The 20,740-nt window shown below is 40.8% G+C and overlaps 1 protein-coding gene across 1 annotated transcript in view; it reads left to right on the top strand.

Moving 5' to 3' along the window:
• MYO3A (myosin IIIA) overlaps positions 1–20,740 on the top strand; it is a 210,760-nt gene that overhangs the window by 40,669 nt on the left and 149,351 nt on the right. The window contains exons 11-12 of the mRNA XM_073581770.1: positions 2,935–3,039; positions 6,613–6,696. Of these exons, the coding sequence (XP_073437871.1) occupies positions 2,935–3,039; positions 6,613–6,696 (189 nt within the window). The remainder of the gene's footprint in view (positions 1–2,934; positions 3,040–6,612; positions 6,697–20,740) is intronic.

Below are 20,740 nucleotides of genomic sequence, written 5' to 3'. Positions count from 1 at the left end.
AGACTTGAATTCATTTAGGCTAGCTAAGTGTTTCCTCACTATCTTTCTGTTTATAGATATCCTGGATTCTTCTATTCCCTTAATAGGACAGTGAATAACAGTTGATGTTACATTTCCTTTCTGAGAGAAAACAGATGCAAAATAGGAATTTAAAAGTTCAGCCTTCTCAACATCCTGTCTTACCATTTCATCATTTTCATCCTGTAAAAATCCTATAGCATCTTTGACTTTTCTTTTACTTTTGACATATCCCCAAAATCCTTTATTATTGCTTTTGACATCTCTTGCAAGCCTCAATTCATTTTCAGCTTTAGCTAATCTGATTTGTGCCCTGCAGGTTCTGCAGACAGCATTATATTCTTCTTTAGATATGCCTCCCTCTTTCCATTTTATAAACATTTTTTTCTTCCTTTTTAGCATGTGCTTAAGTTCTGTGTTCATCCATCCTGGTTTCCTTAACTGCTTCCTATTCTTCCCTCTTTTCGGAATTGTTAACAACTGTGCTTTGAGAATTTCATTTTTCAAGATTTCCCATCCTTCCTGGACATTTTTGTCTTTAAGGATATCCAGCCATTGGATCCCTCCAATTCTCTTTCTGAATCCCTTAAAATCTGCCTTTCTGAAATCTAACCTTGGCGTCTGAGTCTTCACAGGTCTTCCGCCTCTAGTTATCCAAAATTCTAAAATAGCATGGTCGCTACCTCCTAGGGTCCCAGCCACTTTTACCTCCTCAACCATTTCCTCCCTGTTTATAAGGATTAGATCCAAGGTAGCAGTTCCCCTTGTTTTCTCCCTTACCTTTTGGAAGATAAAGTTGTCAGCAAGAGAGGATAAGAATTTCCTTGACCTGTTAGTTTTGCCTGAGAGAGATTCCCAACAAATGTCTGGATAGTTGAAATCTCCCATGACAACTATGTCATATTTTTTGGAGAACTTGGCCATTTGATGCATAAAGAGTTCATCCATATCTTCAGCTTGCACAGGCGGCCTGTAGTAAATGCCTACAATGGTGTCCTTTCCATTGTTCTGTCCTTGTATTCTTACCCAAACAGTTTCCACAGAACTCTCAGTCTCTGAAGCTTCAATCTCTGTGCAGATATACGCGTTTCTAACATACAATGCGACACCCCCTCCTCGTTTATCAAGTCTGTTTCTTGCAAATAAGTTGTATCCTTCTAGTCTTGTATTCCAATCATGTGTATCGTCCCACCAAGTTTCAGTGATTCCAATGACATCATATTTCTTTTCCTGTGTTAGTAGTTCCAATTCTCCTTGTTTGTTGCCCATGCTTTGTGCATTAGTATAGAAACATTTTAGTTTGTGATTGGTTTCTCTTTCTCCAATATTTTTATTAATTAGATTCTTTCGTCTTTGTTCTTCCTTTCCACTTCTAATAGCAGAGTTCTCAATAGCATTTGTCAGGTGTATGGCTTTTTCTGGTCTTTTGCTTCCCTTCCCATGTTGTTCTAGTTTAAAGCTCTCCTTACAAGTGTAGCAAGGCGACTTCCAAATACATGCTTTCCAGTCTTTCCAGTCTTTCCAGTCTCGCAGCTGTCGGATAGAGGCAACACATGCAGGGATTGTCTGTTTGTTAGGCAATACCTACATGTGTTGTGGCTGTGGAACTGCCGCGAGGACTCGAATATATTTTTCAAGCACGCCGAAGTCACTCGGTTAGCACCTGAGCATGCTCAGATAACACCTTATCACAGTACGTTCACTCATCACTAGTTGTAACAATGGCCAAAATCAGTTGCAAAAGTGTGTTTAGCCTTATTCATCTCACTATTAAGCTTTTCAGAGAGTCTGTCAGCACAAAATGACTGTTCAAGCCAAGCACAGGCGATCATTGCTCCATTGGCGTGGTGAGCAGTTGAGTGCACATTCCTACCTACTTGGTGTTCATCTATCTCCACCTTTTAATCAAGAAAGAAGTGGGCGGAAATAGAGGGAAAGGTGCACTGAAATATTTGACCACGCCAAGGGTGCACTGGGCGCCTATGCTTGGTTTGAACAGTCATTTTGTGCTGACAGTCTCCCTTAAAAACTCAATAGCGAGATAACTTGGCCGTATAAGGTTTCTTCACCTGCATCATTTCTTGCATCACCTCTTTATCCAGTACTAACTCTTATTGGATCTTTGTCAATATGTTTAGTAATATTTTTTTATATATATAATATGTGAGAAAGCTAATTTTATACAAGCAAAAATGGCAGATCTACTGCAGATTATTCTTAAAGGTTACTAAACCTAAAGAGATTTTTTTCAAAAGTTAAAAAAAATTAATCTACCCCATTGGTCCCCAATACCTGGTCTATTCTTGGTTCACAGGAAATGACAATAAATGGTCATCTATCCACGTATAGGCTGAGGCTGATCACCAGCCTTGAATAACTAATAGAGAACATTCTCCTGTAACTAATCTAGCACTGACTAGAGTTGAGCGAAACAGGTCGGTCAGATTCAAAAGTCGCTGACTTTCGCCAAAGTCGGGTTTCATGAAACGAAACCCGACCACAGTGTGAAGTCGGCCATGCGGTCGGCGACCCAAGCGCCAAAGTCGGGTTTCGCCGAATGCTTGCACGTGACTTTTTTCAGCCAATGAGAGAAGTGTAGCCGGAGTGGGAGTGGGAGAGGGAGAGAGAGAAAAGAGAGATTTTGCCGCCTCTAGGGTTAAAATTCATGCCAGGTGTGTTTACAGTCCTCCACTCACTGCCGACTTTTCTCCCCATTGACTTGCATTGGGTTTCATGTTTCACGACTTTTCCCTATAGTCGGCCGATTTCGTTCGACTCGACTTTTGAGAAAGTCGGGTTTCATGAAACCCGACTCGACCCTAAAAAAGGTAAAGTCGCTCATCTCTAGCACTGACCCATTCCACTGTAGATTTTCTATCGTTTTGTATTACACCAATGTCAACTCTGTATTTACAGCATTCAGAAACATACACAGGCACAAAAAGGACATCGAACCCTCCACATATCTTTGCTGTGGCTGATATAGCTTACCAGTCTATGGTTACATATAGTTCTGATCAGGTAATTCCTTTTTTGTATAAAAGTGTACAAAAATTCTCTTTTGTGTCCATACAGTTTTATCATAAGTTATTGCGTGTCGGTCCTAAGTGTAATCACCGAGACTCGTGTGCACTGAGAATGTACAAATTGCAATTTCCAACATCAGCAGCACAGACACTCCATGTGTCTCCCCATGATACCACCCATTTTTAGCCTTAGTTTATGGAAGAGGTAGCTTTGCAGCAAAGATCCATATGGGCAACCATTTTGTTGGTCGGTTTTGCCTTCCTGGACACGTGGTGTCCTGGTGTTTGTTTCCCTCTCTAGGACTCGGTCATGGCCTTTCTCCAAATTCTGCATCCTCTTCCTTTCTAATATTGTAGTTACATTTAAGAAAGGAGTCCTATGTTAGTTCTTAGATAAACGTTTTATTCTTGGGACAACAGTTGAAAATTTCTTTTTTATTGGAAAAGTCCAGTTGGCACGCTAATGAGTTGTACAAATATATTAAGGTAGTGATTAACCTAAATACTCTGAGACATGTATAAATAGCGTGAATGTCTTTTATTTGACTCACTAACACACGTGGTCAAAATTGTTGGTACTCCTCGTTTAATGACAGAAAAACCCACAATGGTCACAGAAATAACTTGAATCTGACAAAAGTAATAATAAATCAAAAATCTATGAAAATGAACAAATGAAAATCAGACATTGCTTTTCAGCCATGTTTCCACATGTTTAAAAAAAATAAATAAAACTCATGAAATAGGCCTGGACAAAAATGATGGTACCCCTAAAAAATAATGTGAAAAAAGGGACATGTTAAATCGCGGTGTATCCACTAATTAGCATCACAGGTGTCTACAATCTTGGAATCAGTGAGTGGGCCTGTATAGAGGCTACAGATACTCACTGTGCTGCTTGGTGACATGGTGTGTATCACACTCAACATGGACCAGAGGAAGCGAAGGAAAGAGTTGTCTCAGGAGATTAGAAAGAAAATTATAAACAAACATGTTAAAAGTAAAAGTTATAAGACCATTTCCAAGCAGCTTGATGTGCCTGTGACTACAGTTGCACATATTATTCAGAAATTTAAGCTCCATGGGACTGTAGCCAACCTCCCTGGCTGTGGCTGCAGGAGGAAAATTGATGACAAATCAAAGAGACGGATAATACGAATGGTAACAAAAGAGCCCAGAAAAACTTCTAAACAGTTTAAAGTTGAACTTCAAGCTCAAGGAATATCAGTGTCAGATCACCCCAACCGTCATTGTATGAGCCAAAATGGACTTCATGGGAGACGACCAAGGAGGACACCATTGTTGAAAAAAAATCATAAAAAAGCCTGACTGGAATTTGACAAACTACAAGTTGATAAGCCACAAATCTGGGAGAATGTCCTATGGACAGATGAGACAAAAATGGAACTTTTTGGCAAGGCACATCAGCTCTATGTTCACAGATGAAAAAATGAAGCATATCAAGAAAAGAACACTGTCCCTACTGTGAAACATTGAGGAGGCTCTGTTATGTTTTGGGGCAGCTTTGCTGCATCTGGCACAGGGTGTCTAGAATCTGTGCAGGGTACAATGAAATCTCGAGACTATCAAGAATATTTAGAATTGAGAGTCCTCAGTGGTTGATATTGGTTGAGGACTCTCAATTCTAAATATTCTTCTATTTACTAGCTAACACAGTGCAAACATATATATCTTTCCAGTATCGAGACTATCAAGGGATTCTAGAGAGAAATGTTCTGCCAAGTGTCAGAAATCTTGGTTTCAGTCGCAGGTCATGGGTCTGGCAACAGGATAATGACCCAAAACACACAGCTAAAAACACCCAAGAATGGCTAAGAGGAAAACATTGGACTATTCTGAAGTGGCCTTCTATGAGCCCTGGCCTAAATCCTACTGAGCATCTTTGGAAAGAGCTGAAACATGCCGTCTGGAAAAGGCAACCTTCAAACTCGAGACAACTGGAGCAGTTTGTTCTTGAGGAGAGGGCCAAAATACCTGTCGAGAGGTGCAGAAGTCTCATTGACAGTTACAGGAATAGATTGATTGCAGTGATTGCCTCAAAAGGTTGTGCAACAAAATATTATGTTAAGGGTACAATCATTTCTGTTCAGGCCTAATTCATGAGTTTTATTTTTTTTTTAATTCTGTGGGAGCATGGATGAAAAGCAATGTCTGACTTTCATTTGTTCATTTTCATAGATTTTTGATTTATTATTACTTTTGTCAGATTAAAGTTATTTCTGTCACCATTGTGGGTTTTTCTGTCATTAAACGAGGGGTAACAACAATTTTGAACACGTGTGTATATAGCACCATTAATTTCTAATTAACAAACATCATCACTGTCCTCGTTGGGGGTGACTGTCTAAATTCCTTATCAGTATGTCTTTGAAGTGTGGAAGGAAACTGGAGAATCCAGAAGAAACCCACAAAAACACTGGGAGAACATTCAAACTAATTGCAGATGTTGTCTTTGGTTAGAGATAAACCACAGACCTCAGCACTGCAAAGCAACAGTGCTAACCACTGAGCCATCATGAACTCCAATAAAGCACCTACTCAGGGGCCTTCACCATCTGGAGGTCTCACCCTACTCTCAGTACCAAGACAAAACTCCACAAAGCTCCATTGCTACCTGTGCCACCTGTCCAGTGGCTGTGGCTGAAAGTTTCCTCTTTTTGTTATAGCAAAACTTACAGCCAGATAACTCAGAGAAAAATATTGGGCTTGTAAATAGAGTTCGATGGGCCCCGATGCAAAATTTGGACCTGGCACCCTCACCTTGGCCCTTGTAGTGTTTTAGATCCTACAAATACATACATGTTCATCACCATCTTGGCCCCTTCCTATACTAATGTCCCTCATCATGGGCTAATTCCTGTAATAATGTTCCCCATCCTGGCTCCTTCATGTAATAATGTTCCCCATCCTGGCCCCTTCCTAAAATAATGTCCTCCATTTGGGCCCCATCCAGTAAAATGTCCCCCATCCTGGGCCCCTTCCTGTAAAAACGTAATCTATCCTCTGCCTTTTCCTGGTATAATGTCCTCCATCTTGGCCACTTCCTGTTTTACTGTCCCCTAATCTGCCATTCTTTGCCAACGCATTAAAAAAAATTAAACGATTCTTCTAACCTTCCTCCACTCCCATGACACATGACAGTCTCTTCTATAACCAGAGCAGAGGCCAGCAGTCGGCTTCATGGTGCCAGCCACAGTCGTCACATAACGTCAACTGCCGACCTTTGATTGGTGGCTGTATATATTACATACAGTATATTACAGTGCAGGGAGCCGGTGGGTCTCTGCGCCTCAATACATTTCAGCTGATCTTGGGCAGGAAGCAGCATCAAATCTTTTGCCTATGAGCATCCACCAACTTGGCCCAGGCTAATGTCAAAAGTTGTCCATGTTTCAGCTATTTTTTGTTTTATTGGAGAAAAAACATTGATTATTTGTGATGGGCTTTATTTTTCTTTTTACTAAAAGTTTTAGAAGCTAGTGTATCAATTGGTGTGTACTTTAAAAAAAACCTAATACAATCCTATATTTTAACTTTTTAATTTTAGTGCATTGTGATTTCTGGTGAGAGCGGTGCCGGAAAGACAGAAGGGGCTCATCTTCTAGTCCAGCAACTCACTGTCCTTGGAAAGGTGAAATCATATTTTATATCTTCACCTATAGTAATTAATAACTTCAAAAAAGCAACAATTTATGTTTTATCCACACATAGATTTATTTTTAATTCCAGAGTGGTGGTTACATTTTGGGTTCAATAAAAACTTCACACATTGTTCTACATGCACTTGATGATAAGTTTAGACCCTCTGCTCCTATGGTTTAATTGATTGTTGGGGTCTCAAGATACAGACACTCCCACTAGTTAAAAGTACCAAACAGTGGCTACAAAGGCAAGTTTAGTTACCTTTAATGCTTCATTTGCCCTCTGGGGGCGCCACAGAATAATTGAACACTTACTACCGGATACTGGTGAAAGTTACAGTCAACTGCTAGATATTAGCTTATCATTAGTGAACCCTTCTCATGAAAAGACATTGCAAATAGATGGACAAGCCTTATAAGTAAGAAAGGAAGACATGATAGGAATGTGAATATAATTTTCAAGGTTTCTTAAAGTGAGTCTGTCTGCACAAATGACTGTTCAAACCAAGAACAGCCACTTGGTACGCCCTGGGAGTGGCCAAACTGCTCAGTACACCTTCTCATTTAACTGTTTATCATCTATCTCTGTACTTCTCTAACTTGATTTTTAGCTATGGCTTTACAAGAGCCAGAAAAGGGCAGCAATAAATGTAAAAATTAGCAGGTGGGAAGGTGCACATGTTTGGCCATGCCAAGGGTGCATCGAGGAGCATTGCTTGGTTTGAACAGTTATTTTGTTCTGAAAGACTACCCATAAACATATTCAATATATCTTTTGTATTTATTAGAGATGAGCAGATCGATCTGTTGCATATTGACTTTCTGAAATTGGCAAGTCCTGGTGAATTCGTACAGTTTGATTAATGAAAAAATAAAATATGGATCAACTGGAGAGCAGGCTTCTGATATCAGGTGTGGCTGTGCTGGCGTAATGTCTTGCAGCTATAATATCACATTGTCTAGTGCAGCTTATCAGAATGAACAATCACAGGGACTATGCGAGATGACGGTAGGAAAATCAATGGCAATTTGTGGATTTTACAGCCTATGGTTAGGATGTCAGACCTTACCATCACAGATATGGTAAATACAGTTATGGCCAAAAGTATTGACACCCCTGCAATTCTGTCAGATAATACTCAGTTTCTTCCTGAAAATGATTGTAAACACAAATTCTTTGGTATTATTATCTTCATTTAATTTGTCTTAAATGAAAAAACACAAAAAGAATTGTCCTAAAGCCAAATTGGATATAATTCCACACCAAACATAAAAAAGAGGGTGGACAAAAGTATTGGCACTGTTCGAAAAATCATGTGATGCTTCTCTAATTTGTGTAATTAACAGCACCTGTAACTTACCTGTGGCACCCAACAGGTGTTGGCAATAACTAAATCACACTTGCAGCCAGTTGACATGGATTAAAGTTGACTCAACCTCTGTCCTGTGTCCTTGTGTGTACCACATTGAGCATGGAGAAAAGAAAGAAGACCAAAGAACTGTCTGAGGACTTGAGAAACCAAATTGTGAGGAAGCATGAGCAATCTCAAGGCTACAAGTCCAACTCCAAAGACCTGAATGTTCCTGTGTCTACCGTGCACAGTGTCATCGAGAAGTTTAAAGCCCATGGCACTGTGGCTAACCTCCCTAGATGTGGATGGAAAAGAAAAATTGACAAGAGATTTCAACGCAAGATTGTGCGGATGTTGGGTAAAGAACCTCGACTAACATCCAAACAAGTTCAAGCTGCCCTGCAGTCCGAGGGTAGAACAGTGTCAACCCGTACTATCCATCGGCATCTGAATGAAAAGGGACTGTATGGTAGGAGACCCAGGAAGACCCCACTTCTTACCCCGAGACATAAAAAAGCCAGGCTGGAGTTTGCCAAAACTTACCTGAAAAAGCCTAAAACGTTTTGGAAGAATGTTCTCTGGTCAGATGAGACAAAAGTAGAGCTTTTTGGGCAAAGGCATCAACATAGAGTTTACAGGAGAAAAAAAGAGGCATTCAAAGAAAAGAACACGGTCCCTACAATCAAACATGGCGGAGATTCTCTGATGTTTTGTAGTTGCTTTGCTGCCTCTGGCACTGGATTGCTTTGCCGTGTGCATGGCATTATGAAGTCAGAAGACTATCAACAAATTTTGCAGCATAATGTAGGGCCCAGTGTGAGAAAGCTGGGTCTCCCTCAGAGGTCATGGGTCTTCCAGCAGGACAATGACCCAAAACACACTTCAAAAGCACTAGAAAATGGTTTGAGAGAAAGCACTGGAGACTTCTAAGGTGGCCAGCAATGAGTCCAGACCTGAATCCCATAGAACACCTGTGGAGAGATCTAAAAATGGCAGTTTGGAGAAGGCACCCTTCAAATATCAGGGACCTGGAGCAGTTTGCCAAACAAGAATGGTCTAAAATTCCAGCAGAGCATTGTAAAAAACTCATTGATGGTTACCGGAAGCGGTTGGTCACAGTTATTTTGGCTAAAGGTTGTGCAACCAAGTATTAGGCTGAGGGTGCCAATACTTTTGCCTGGCCCATTTTTGGAGTTTTGTGTGAAATGAGCAATGTTTTGCTTTTTGCTTAATTCTCTTTTGTGTTTTTTCATTTAAGACAAAATAAATGAAGATAATAATACCAAAGAATTTGTGTTTGCAATCATTTTTAGGAAGAAACTGAGTATTATCTGACAGAATTGCAGGGGTGTCAATACTTTTGGCCACAACTGTAGATGCCTAAATCTCATTGTGGTGTTCTACTGCAGTGCTGAAAAACATAAAAAATGAGAGTGGAAGGCTCAGTCTGTGACTAATAAACAGATTCCAATAATAGGGAGGTGCTGGACCTGCAGAGTCTGTGTGAATGTGAATTGATTGATCTGTCATAGACTGCAATAACAGCACCTTAATAACACTTTTTTTTTTTTTATTCTTGGTGCACTGCAAAAAAGGAGGGCAGATAAAAACCCCTCTTTCCTAATTTTGTGTTTGCATTAAAGAGCTCAAAAGGGGTGCAATACAGTACTGGGAGATCTCAGCGTATTATATATGTTCTTTAGAGACTTGGGCCATAATGAGATTCACAGTGAATCAAATTTTTGTAGAAAATTTGGCAACATTGGTGAATTCGAAGTTCAAAAGAGTCATTCATCTTTAGTATACACTCACTGGCCACTTTATTAGGTACACCTGTCCAACTGTGTGTTAAGACTTAATTTCTAATCAGCCAATCACATGGCGGCAACTCAGTGCATTTAGGCATGTAGACATGGTCAAGACAATCTCCTGCAGTTCAAACCGAGCATCAGTATGGGGAAGAAAGGTGATTTGAGTGCCTTTGAACGTGGCATGATTGTTGGTGCCAGAAGGGCTGGTCTGAGTATTTCAGAAACTGCTGATCTACTGGGATTTTCATGCACAACCATCTCTAGGGTTTACAGAGAATGGTCCGAAAAAGAAAAAAAATCCAGTGAGCGGCAGTTCTGTGGCCGGAAATGCCTTGTTGATGCCAGAGGTCAGAGGAGAATGGGCATACTGGTTCGAGCTGATAGAAAGGCAACAGTGACTCAAATTGCCACCCGTTACAACCAAGGTAGGCAGAAGAGCATCTCTGAATGCACAGTGCGTCGAACTTTGAGGCAGATGGGCTACAGCAGCAGAAGACCACACTGGGTACCACTCCTCTCAGCTAAGAACAGGCATCTGATGGCTACTTTCAGCAGGATAATGCGCCATGTCATAAAGCTCGAATCATCTCAGATTGGTTTCTTGAACATGACAATGAGTTCACTGTACTCAAATGGCCTCCTCAGTCACCAGATCTCAATCCAATAGAGCATCTTTGGGATGTGGTGGAACGGGAGATTCGCATCAGGGATGTGCAGCCGACAAATCTGCGCCAACTGTGTGATGCCATCATGTCAATATGGTCCAAAATCTCTGAGGAATGCTTCCAGCACCTTGTTGAATCTCTGCCACGAAGAATTGAGGCAGTTCTGAAGGCAAAAGGGGGTCCAACCCGTTACTAGCATGGTGTACCTAATAAAGTGGCCAGTGAGTGTATATCGCTGGTCATTTTAGATTTTTTTCAATTTGGAGGGGTTTTTTTCTCAACCTCGTGTCTAGAAGAAATAGTATAATTTACAGAATGTATTGTAAAATGTAAATAATCTTGGTATTGTAAATCATTCTTTAAACACTTGATCCCTTGGGAACTTGGTAAAATCATTTGCGGAAAATCAACATAAATAAAGCTCTTCTTCACGCCTGAAATTTACCTAGTGACTTTATGGGAATTTCCATTGCAAAACAGCCTTATTTAACTTTTACAAAATAAATTCTATTTGTCTAGCTAAGCTCTGCAAGGGAGAGCAATGGCATTTGTTTGGATTCATGGAAAGCGTAGCTCTTTGTGAAAAGTGGGAATTCTGCAAAAAATGCTTTTTCATCACAGAACAGAATATAATTGGTCTTGTGCTTAAAATGATATCATTAGTGGAAACCCTAAATAGTATAATTGCTGTAAGACAATTATCATAAATTGAAATCAGTGAACTCATTATGAAATGAAGAAGTTCTTTGTAGAATGATACAAATTTTATCAAATTCAGTATGTGCTAGTACATTAATCCCGTCAATCATCCTTATGTACATGTACATCATAAATAGGATGCAGGGGTATGGAACGGGATGAGGAACTGCTACTAGGGATAAGTGAGCACGGAAATAATTGGATGCTTGTTACTCGAATCAAGGAATTCCTAATGCTCGGATGATCTTTTCGAGTAACAAGTATAATGGAAGTCAATGGGAAATCCGAGCATTTTCTGGCAGATCTTACAAGGAGATCTGGGGAGCAGTGAAAATGTTGAAATGGATAGAAAAAGTGCCAAGTAGAAGGAGAATAGCATGGGGAAGATCCCTTGGAGTATATCTGACTTCCAGATTGCTGCTAAAAACAATGGTATCACACATTTTCTCCACTTTAAGGACTGACAATAAAACATTCAAAATCCTGTATAATGACTTGTGTATAATGACTTGTGTATAAGGCAAAATTTAAAATGGATTTAAGATGAATAATAATTTAAGTAAACCAATATTTATTAAAAAAATTAGAAAATTCGGTGTAATTTATGAAGGAAGCTAGAAATGCCAACAATTTTATGGAAGTGAGACTCAGATACACCCTGTATTAGATATAAAGCAGGGCCTCATACACATTCTGTTCTAATTGCCATGTAGTGGTACTCCTTGACTCATAAATGTTATGCACTAAGTGCAAAGGCTGCCAAAAATTAGAAGCACGCTCATTCATACACCCTTCAAGGCAACAACTGTAGTATCTCATTAAAATATTGTGAACAAAGTGTAGTTGTAGTATTACCACACTCATAAAAGGTCTGCACTAATTGCAAAGCCTGTCAAAAATTGCAAGCAGGGTCATCCATACACCTTTGACGGTACCAACTGTAGTATCTGATTCAAATAGTGTGAACAAAGTGAAGTTGTAGTAATCCCACACTCATAAAAGATGTGTAAACGGTGCAAAGCCTGCCAAAAATTAAAAGCAGAGTCATCCATACATATCTGAAGGCACCAACAGTAGTATCTCATTCACATATTGTGACTATAGTGTAGTTGTAGTACTCCCACACTCATAAAAGATCTGCACTAAGTGCAAAGCCTGCCAAAAATTATAAGCAGGGTTGTCCACAGACCCTGGAAGGCATCAATTGTAGTGCTTCATTCAAATATTAAGAAAGTGTTTTTGTGGAACTCATACACTCTTAAAGGATCTGCACAAGGTGCAAAGCCAGAAAAAATGATAAGGAGGGTCATAAATGCACCCTTGAAGGCACCAACTGGAGTGCCTCATCAAAAATAAGAAAGTATAGTTGTGTAACTTCTACACTCTTAATAGCTTTGCACATAGTGGAAAGCCAGGAAAAAAATGATAAGGAGGGTAATACAGTCATCCATAGACCCTTGAAGGCAACAACTGATGTGCCTCATTAAGACATTTTGAAAGTGTAGGTGATGCACTCCTATACTCATAAAAGCTTTGCATAAAGTTCAAAGGCAGGAAAAAATTATAAGCAGGGTCATCCAGTCATCCATAGACCTTTGAAAGCAACAACTGGCGGACCACATTGAAGTATTGAAGATTCAAAACACTATGTGCTGTTGTTATGTAGTGGTGTGGAAAAGTTCAGGCTTTGTTCATTTTTATCAGAATAAGCCTGTCAGCATTTTCTGTTGACAGGGAAAAGCCTCTGTTATGACCCCCCGACAGTACTAAAAAAAGGTCAGATACGAAGCTAGCAGTAGGGCAGCACAATACCTCCAAAGCATAGAGGGACAGTTCATGTCAGGTGTCCAGCTTTGAGACCCAATAGTTGAAGGTCGCAGAGGAATTAGGGAATACATTGGTTTTCTTTCTCAGGCATTTCTTGACCATCTTTAAAAATGTTTCCCTCCTTGTCAAAAATTCCCGGTCATCAGGGAATGGACACTGGGAGAGTCTCATGAAATTGGCCTAGGCTTTTGACAGCATACCCCTGCTTCTGCTGTACCTGTTGTGTGTCTCCCTGGCCTCTCTTCCTTGGTTGAGAGAGGAAGCTTGCACCCTGCCTCCAGCGTTGCCTTGGGAATTTTTTCAACATATTTTCCTCAATGGCCATCTGGTATACCACCATGTTAGTAGAAATCTCTGGCTGAAGGAGAGATACAAGGTTCTCCTTGTAGTGTGGGTCTAGCAGGATGAACAGCCAGTACTCTTTTTTTGGTCAAGATGAATATACCTCGAGGATGATGGGAAAGACAAAGGTACATACAGTGGGTATGGAAGGTACTCAGACCCATTTAAATTTTTCATTCTTTGTTTCATTGCAGCCATTTGGTAAATTAAAAAAAGTTAATTTTTTTCTCATTAATGCACACTCTGCACCCCATCTTGACTAAAAAAATAGAAATGTAGAAATTTTTGCAAATTTATTAAAAAAGAAAAACTAAAATATCACATGGTCATAAGTATTCAAACTCTTTGCTCAGGCAATCATATTTACATCACATGCTATCTATCTCTTTGTGATTCTTCTTGAGATGGTTCTACTCCTTCATTGGAGTCCAGCTGTGTTTAATTAAACTGACAGGACTTTATTTGGAAAGGCGCACACCTATCTGTATAAGACCTCACAGCTCACAGTGCTTGTCAGACCAAATGAGAATCATGAGGTCAAAAGGAACTGGCCAAGGAGCTCAGAGACAGAATTGTGGCAAGGCACAGATCTGGCCAAGGTTACAAAAGAATTTCTGCAGTACTCAAGCTTCCTAAGAGCACAGTGGTCTCCATAATCATTAAATGGAAATAGTTTGGGACCACCAGAAGTCTTCCTCGACCTGACCTTCCAGCCAAACCGAGGAATCGTGGGAGTAGAGCCTTGGTGAGAGAGGTAAAGAAGAACCCCAAGATCATTGTGACTGAGCTCCACAGATGCAGTAGGGAGATGGGACAAAGTTTCAGAAGGTCAATTATCACTGCAGCCCTCCACCATCCAAGCCTTTATGGCAAAGTGGCCCGATGGAAGCCTCTCCTCAGTGCGAGACATATGGAAGCCTGCATAGAGTTTGCTAAAAAACACACGAAGAAATCCAAAACTATGAGAAATAAGATTCTCTGGTCTGAAGAGACGAAGATAGAACTTTTTGGTGATAATGCTAAGATGTATGCCTGGAGAAAACCAGGCACTGCTCATCATCTGCCCAATACAATCCCAACAGTGAAGCATGATGGTGGCAGCATCCTACTATGGGGGTGTTTTTCAGTTGCAGGGACAGGACTGGTTGCAATTGAAGGAAACATGAATGCTGCCAAGTACAGAGATATCCTGAATGAAAACCTCTTCCAGAGTGCTCTGGACCTCAGACTTGGCCAAAGATTATTGGCAGCGGATTATTCAGGATAGTTGCCAAGCATGTGACAACAGAGCTTCTTTATTCAGGAACAAACAGGAACAATATATGATTGATAAGCTTAATAGATCAGGAATAAATCATTTGTGTGTCTCTATCTGTGCAGCATCTACTGCAGGCTGCTTCTCTCATACACAGACACAGGAAAACACAAAATACAGTCACATGCTCTCCCTGTGTGAGCCTCTGGGAGGTTTTTGTTGTTCTAACTTTATAAACAGCATATAAGCCTAGCAACTAAACACTCATAGACAGGAATGGAGTTGTTGCACCAAACATATTCCAGCACCCCTACTCAACAGCTACTTATCCTGTTAGTCCCATTGCGGTTCTGAAGTCCACAAACTTGGCTTTTGATAATGGCTTTGTCATACCATCGGCTATCATCTTGTCAGACTGGAAATAAACAAATTCGAGTACACTACGTTCCACTAAGGCGCGTAAGTAGTGATGTTTTACATCAATGTGCTTAGTTCTTGCACTAATCTTCTCAATGCTGGCAAGTTTAATGCATCCTTGGTTGTCGTCATAGATAACTGTTGGTTGAACTAATGGCTTGCCGAAATCTTCCAAAAGTTGTTTCAACCAAATTACTTCTTGACTTGCATAAGAAGCATACAAAAAACTAACTAGTAATGGTAAAAAAAAGAACCTGAAATTGAACATGTGTGTAAAGAAAATATATGCTAAAAAGGCAGAATATATATATAAATAGGCCTTTATTAATAAAACTTGTCCAAACAACATACAATAATAATATAAAAATTGGTGCTAGTGGCAAAACCGTACAAAATGATAACACAATAATATAAATAATCATATAATAATCTCCCCACCGCTCAGACGAAAAATAAGTAGAATGAGCCCATATAAAGTTCCCTGTATATGGCAGCAAAAAAGTGCAAAATAAGTGCAAAACAATTAGTGCTAAGTGAAAATAAATCACTGCAATGTAAATAAACAATTATAAAAATGTGCCGAAAAAATAATGAAGCACAAAAAAATAATAATGATGCAATAAAAAACAATCACTGCAAATGAAGGTGCACTATATAGTGGACGTGAACTAAAAGTGCAAGCAGGTAAAATAATGAGGTGCACTATATACAGAAAATGGGCCTAAATTAGGTCCCTGAATGAAATTTGAATGGTTGCTGCTAAAAAGCAATGGGCCAAAAATTAGGGCTCACCACATATATTAATACATCACTTACAGACATAGTAATAGAGCCCACACATAAATAAAAATGTGCTATGTAGTAAACATGGGCCGAAAATAGCAGCGTGGTATAATACCTAAGGGTCAGAGCCACAAAAACTAATGCATAGCTTGCGCGCATAATAGTAAAGTCCTCATACTGAGATGAAAGTGCGCTAGGTAATAAACATGGGCCAAAAGTTGCAGCGCAATATAATACCTAGGAGTCAGAGCCAAATATGAGAGGTGGTGGGAGAAGCGGTATGCCAGTAGAACGCGCCCTGATGCACGTTTCGGAAAACTCCTTCGTCAGGGGGATGGTACACACTCAGGAGCTTTATTTATAATGCAATAGATCTGGTGTATAAAGCAAAGCGGCGCATGCGCGGTCACCGTCAACCTGAGACCAACAAGGTGATCGACGTCATGCGAGCAGACACCGCCCAAGATGGCGTGCTTACAAACACATAAAGATGCCATGTAGCCTACCAGAACGTCAGGCCGCTCATGCGCTCCGTTGTATACGAAACCAGGATGTTTATATGGACCTATATAGCAAAATACAATGCAAAGAGCATTCTCTGCAATCTAATAAATACGTAAGGCTGTATAATGCAGTGTGGAGTAATTAAAAGACAAATACCGCTCATAGCATTACATTAACAGAATATGTTATATACATTCAACAATATAAAGATGGTAGATGAATAAATACATGAATGCATTATAAATATTCATATATAAAAAACAGCAATATATGAATAGTACATAAATAACTAAATATGTGAAACATGATTTATGAACTAAGACACAATATCAGAATTTCAACAAATGATCTTTTATCAAAGTATAAAAATCCTTCACTTGTGGCTTAAATACGTCCATACATATTCATAAAGGTCCATAAAGCTGATCGGAAACCAAATAAGCTGAGAAAAAGAATAAAAGAAAAATTAAAATGCTATAAAAATGGTATAAAAGACAGACTCTCACTGAGACCCAGTGGGGACACAGTACGAAGCGTCCAAATCCACTGGGTCTCAAGTTGGGCAAGTTTTTTGCTAATATTGCCACCTCTGATACCGCCATGTACCATATCAATCCCATTCACTCCAAGTAAAGAAGAATCACTATTGTGGTACATTTTAAAATGTTTCGGCAGTGTCATGAGTGAGAAAATATCTTCTATATCCTTGGCTGCCTTTATGCCCAAAACGTGCTCATGAACCCTCACCTTGTGTTGTCGGGTAGTGAGCCCAACATAGATGAGGGAACATGGGCACATGGCATAATAGACCACCGCCGTAGAGGAACAGGTGATGGTTTTGGTGATATTAAAAGTACGAGATTTATCAGAACTAGTGAAATTGAAAGCTCTGATAATATATGTACAGGCCACACAGGACCCACAAGGTCTGCATCCCTTGGTAGAAGTTTGTTTAAAAACAGAACCACTACCAATGGTATTTTGAACATAGTGGCTTCTGACTATCTTATCACCTAAGTTAGGTGATCTCCTAAACGTAATGTTAGGGCTGTCACCTATGTATTTAGAGATTATGGGATCAGATTTTAAAATGGGCCAAAATTTATTTAAATAAAATCTAAGACATTCATGTTGTCCATTGAATTATGTGATAAAACGGACAACATTATAGGGTCTAGGGGTCTTTGTATTGTACAAAACATCATGGCGTGACAAAGATCTAGCTCTATTACAAGCTTTTTTTATTGAACGTTTACTATACCCCCTTTCCATAAATCTGTCCCTCAAAATGGCAGCCTGTGTATTGAAATCATCTTCAGTGGAACCGATACATCTAAGACGTTAAAATTGCCCTATCGATATTGAGAGAATCAAAGCTTGGGGATGAGAGGATGAAGCATGAAGTAATGAATTGACAGCCGTTTGTTTTCTATACAGATCCGTTTGAAGACAATCTTCCGAATCCCTTATGATTCGCACATCAAGGAACTCAATAACCTCAGCATGACAGTGATAGGTAAAATGCATATTGATGGCATTAGAATTTAACTTCAAAATAAATTCCGATAAAGCATCGTGGGTGTCTTGCCAAATAAAAAACACATTATCTATGTAACGTGTCCAGAATGGAACACGTTCCACTTAGTCAAAGTCACCAGATAAAAAGAGGTCCCTTTCCCACAGACCCAGGAACAGATTGGCATACGCAGGTGCAAACGAAGCACCCATAGCTGTTCCCTGGGTCTGTAGTAAAAAGGACCCCTTAAAAACAAAAAAATTTTGATAGAGCAAATTCTAATAAATTAATGAAAAAAAACAATAAAAGCTCTAGAAAATGAGGAGTGCTGTAAAAAATAATTAACCGCCATGATGCCATCAGAGTGCCTAATATTATTATTATTATTTATTGTTATAGCGCCATTTATTCCATGGCGCTTTACATGTGAGGGGGGTATACATAAAAACAAGTACAATAATCTTAAACAATACAAGTCATAACTGGTACAGGAGGAGAGAGGACCCTGCCCGCGAGGGCTCACAATCTTCAAGGGATGGGTGATAATACAGTAGGCGAGGGTAGAGCTGGTCGTGCAGCGGTTTGGTCGATCGGTGGTTACTGCAGGTTATAGGCTTGTCGGAAGAGGTGGGTCTTCAGGCTCTTTTTGAAGGTTTCGATGGTAGGTGAGAGTCTGATATGTTGTGGTAGAGAGTTCCAGAGTAGGGGTGATGCGCGAGAGAAATCTTGTATGCGATTGTGGGAAGAGGAGATAAGAGGGGAGTAGAGAAGGAGATCTTGTGAGGATCGGAGGTTGCGTGCAGGAAAGTACCGGGAGACGAGGTCACAGATGTATGGAGGAGACAAGTTGTGGATGGCTTTGTATGTCATGGTTAGGGTTTTGTAATGGAGTCTCTGGGCAATTGGGAGCCAGTGAAGGGATTGACAGAGGGGAGAAGCTGGGGAATAGCGGGGGGACAGGTGGATTAGTCGGGCAGCAGAGTTTAGAATAGATTGGAGGGGTGCGAGAGTGTTTGAGGGGAGGCCGCAGAGCATGAGGTTGCAGTAGTCAAGGCGAGAGATGATGAGGGCATGGACTAGGGTTTTTGCAGATTCTTGGGTGAGGAATGAACGGATGCGTGAAATATTTTTGAGTTGAAGTCGGCAGGAAGTGGAAAGGGTTTGGATATGTGGTTTGAAGGAGAGATCAGCATCAAGGATTACTCCGAGGCAGCGAGCTTGTGGGACTGGGGAGAGTGGGCAGTCATTTACTGTAATTGATAGGTTCGTAGGGGGGGTCACGTGAGATGGGGGAAAGATGATGAATTCTGTTTTGTCCATGTTGAGTTTCAGATATCTAGTGGAGAAGAAGGATGAAATAGTGGACAGACATTGAGGGATTCTGGTTAGTAGGGAGGTGATATCTGGTCCAGAGATGTAGATCTGTGTGTCATCAGCATAAAGATGATACTGAAAGCCATGAGATTCTATGAGCTGTCCCAGGCCAAAGGTGTAAATAGAGAACAGCAGGGGCCCTAGGACTGAACCTTGTGGGACTCCGACAGATAGGGGGCGAGGTGAGGAGGTGGTGTGTGAGTGGGAGACGCTGAATGTCCGGTCTGTTAGGTATGATGAGATCCAGGAGAGGGCCAAGTCTGTGATGCCGAGGGATGAGAGGGTCTGTAATAATAGGGAATGGTCCACTGTGTCAAAGGCAGCCGACAGGTCCAGGAGGAGGAGGACAGAGTAGTGTCGCTTGCTCTTGGCAGTTAAGAGGTCATTGGTGACCTTAGTAAGGGCAGTTTCAGTGGAGTGGTGTGACCGGAAGCCAGATTGTAAGCGGTCGAAGAGGGAGCAAGAAGAGAGATGGGAGGACAGTTCAAGGTAGACGTGTTGTTCCAGTAGCTTGGAGGCGTATGGGAGAAGTGATATAGGGCGATAGCTAGATACAGAGGATGGGTCAAGAGAGGGCTTTTTGAGGATAGGTGTGATGGAGGCATGTTTAAAGCTTGAGGGGAAAACACCAGTTGTTAGTGATAGGTTGAAGAGATGGGTTAGGGTTGGGATGAAGACTGTGGTGAGGTTTGGGATGAAGTGGGATGGGATCGGGTCGAGTGCACAGGTGGTGAGATGTGATCTTGAGAGTAGAGTGGAGAGTCGATCTTCTGTAATGGTGGAGAAGTTGGTTTTGAAGGTGGAGGGCTGGGAAGTCGGGAGGAAGGGCTCTGGGGGTTGTTGACCAAAACTGTCCCTGATGTTATCAATTTTCTGCTTGAAAAATGAGGCAAAGTCTTCAGCTGAGATGAGTGGGGAGGGAGGAGGTGCTGGGGGGCGGAGGAGAGAATTGAAGGTGTTGAATAACTGTTTAGGGTTGTGAGACAGGGAGGATATGAGAGATGAGAAGTAGGTTTGTTTAGCTGTGGCGAGTGTGGTCTTGAAAGTAGTGAGGGACTGTTTGAATGCGATGAAATGCTCGTTGGAGTGGGATCTTTTCCATCTGCGCTCAGCAGCCCTGGAAGCTCGCCTCAGCTCTTTGGTCAGGCTGGTGTGCCAGGGCTGTCTGTTGATTTTGCGAGTTTTGGTATGTGTAAGTGGGGCAGCGGATTCCAAAGCTACAGCTATTGTGGTGTTATATAGAGCGGCAGCGTCATCCGCATTGTGTAAGGAACTTATATCTGTAAGAGGGAGGAGGGATTCGGAGAATGAGTGTAGGTCAAGGTGTTTAAGATTCCTGCGAGGGTGTGAAAGTTTGTGGGGTGGGGATTGTAGACATGGAGTGAAGAGGGAGGAGAATGTGAGCAGGTTGTGGTCAGAGAGAGGAAGAGGTGAGTTAGAGAGGTTAGATAGGGAGCAGAGGCGGGTGAAGATGAGGTCCAGTGTGTGG

The sequence above is a fragment of the Dendrobates tinctorius genome, unplaced genomic scaffold (genome assembly GCF_039654945.1).
Source record: "Dendrobates tinctorius isolate UK_male_01 unplaced genomic scaffold, ASM3965494v1 ptg000070l, whole genome shotgun sequence".
NCBI lineage: Eukaryota > Metazoa > Chordata > Amphibia > Anura > Dendrobatidae > Dendrobates > Dendrobates tinctorius.
Note: the sequence above shows the minus strand (reverse complement) of the source record. Positions and strands in the feature narration are given on the sequence as shown.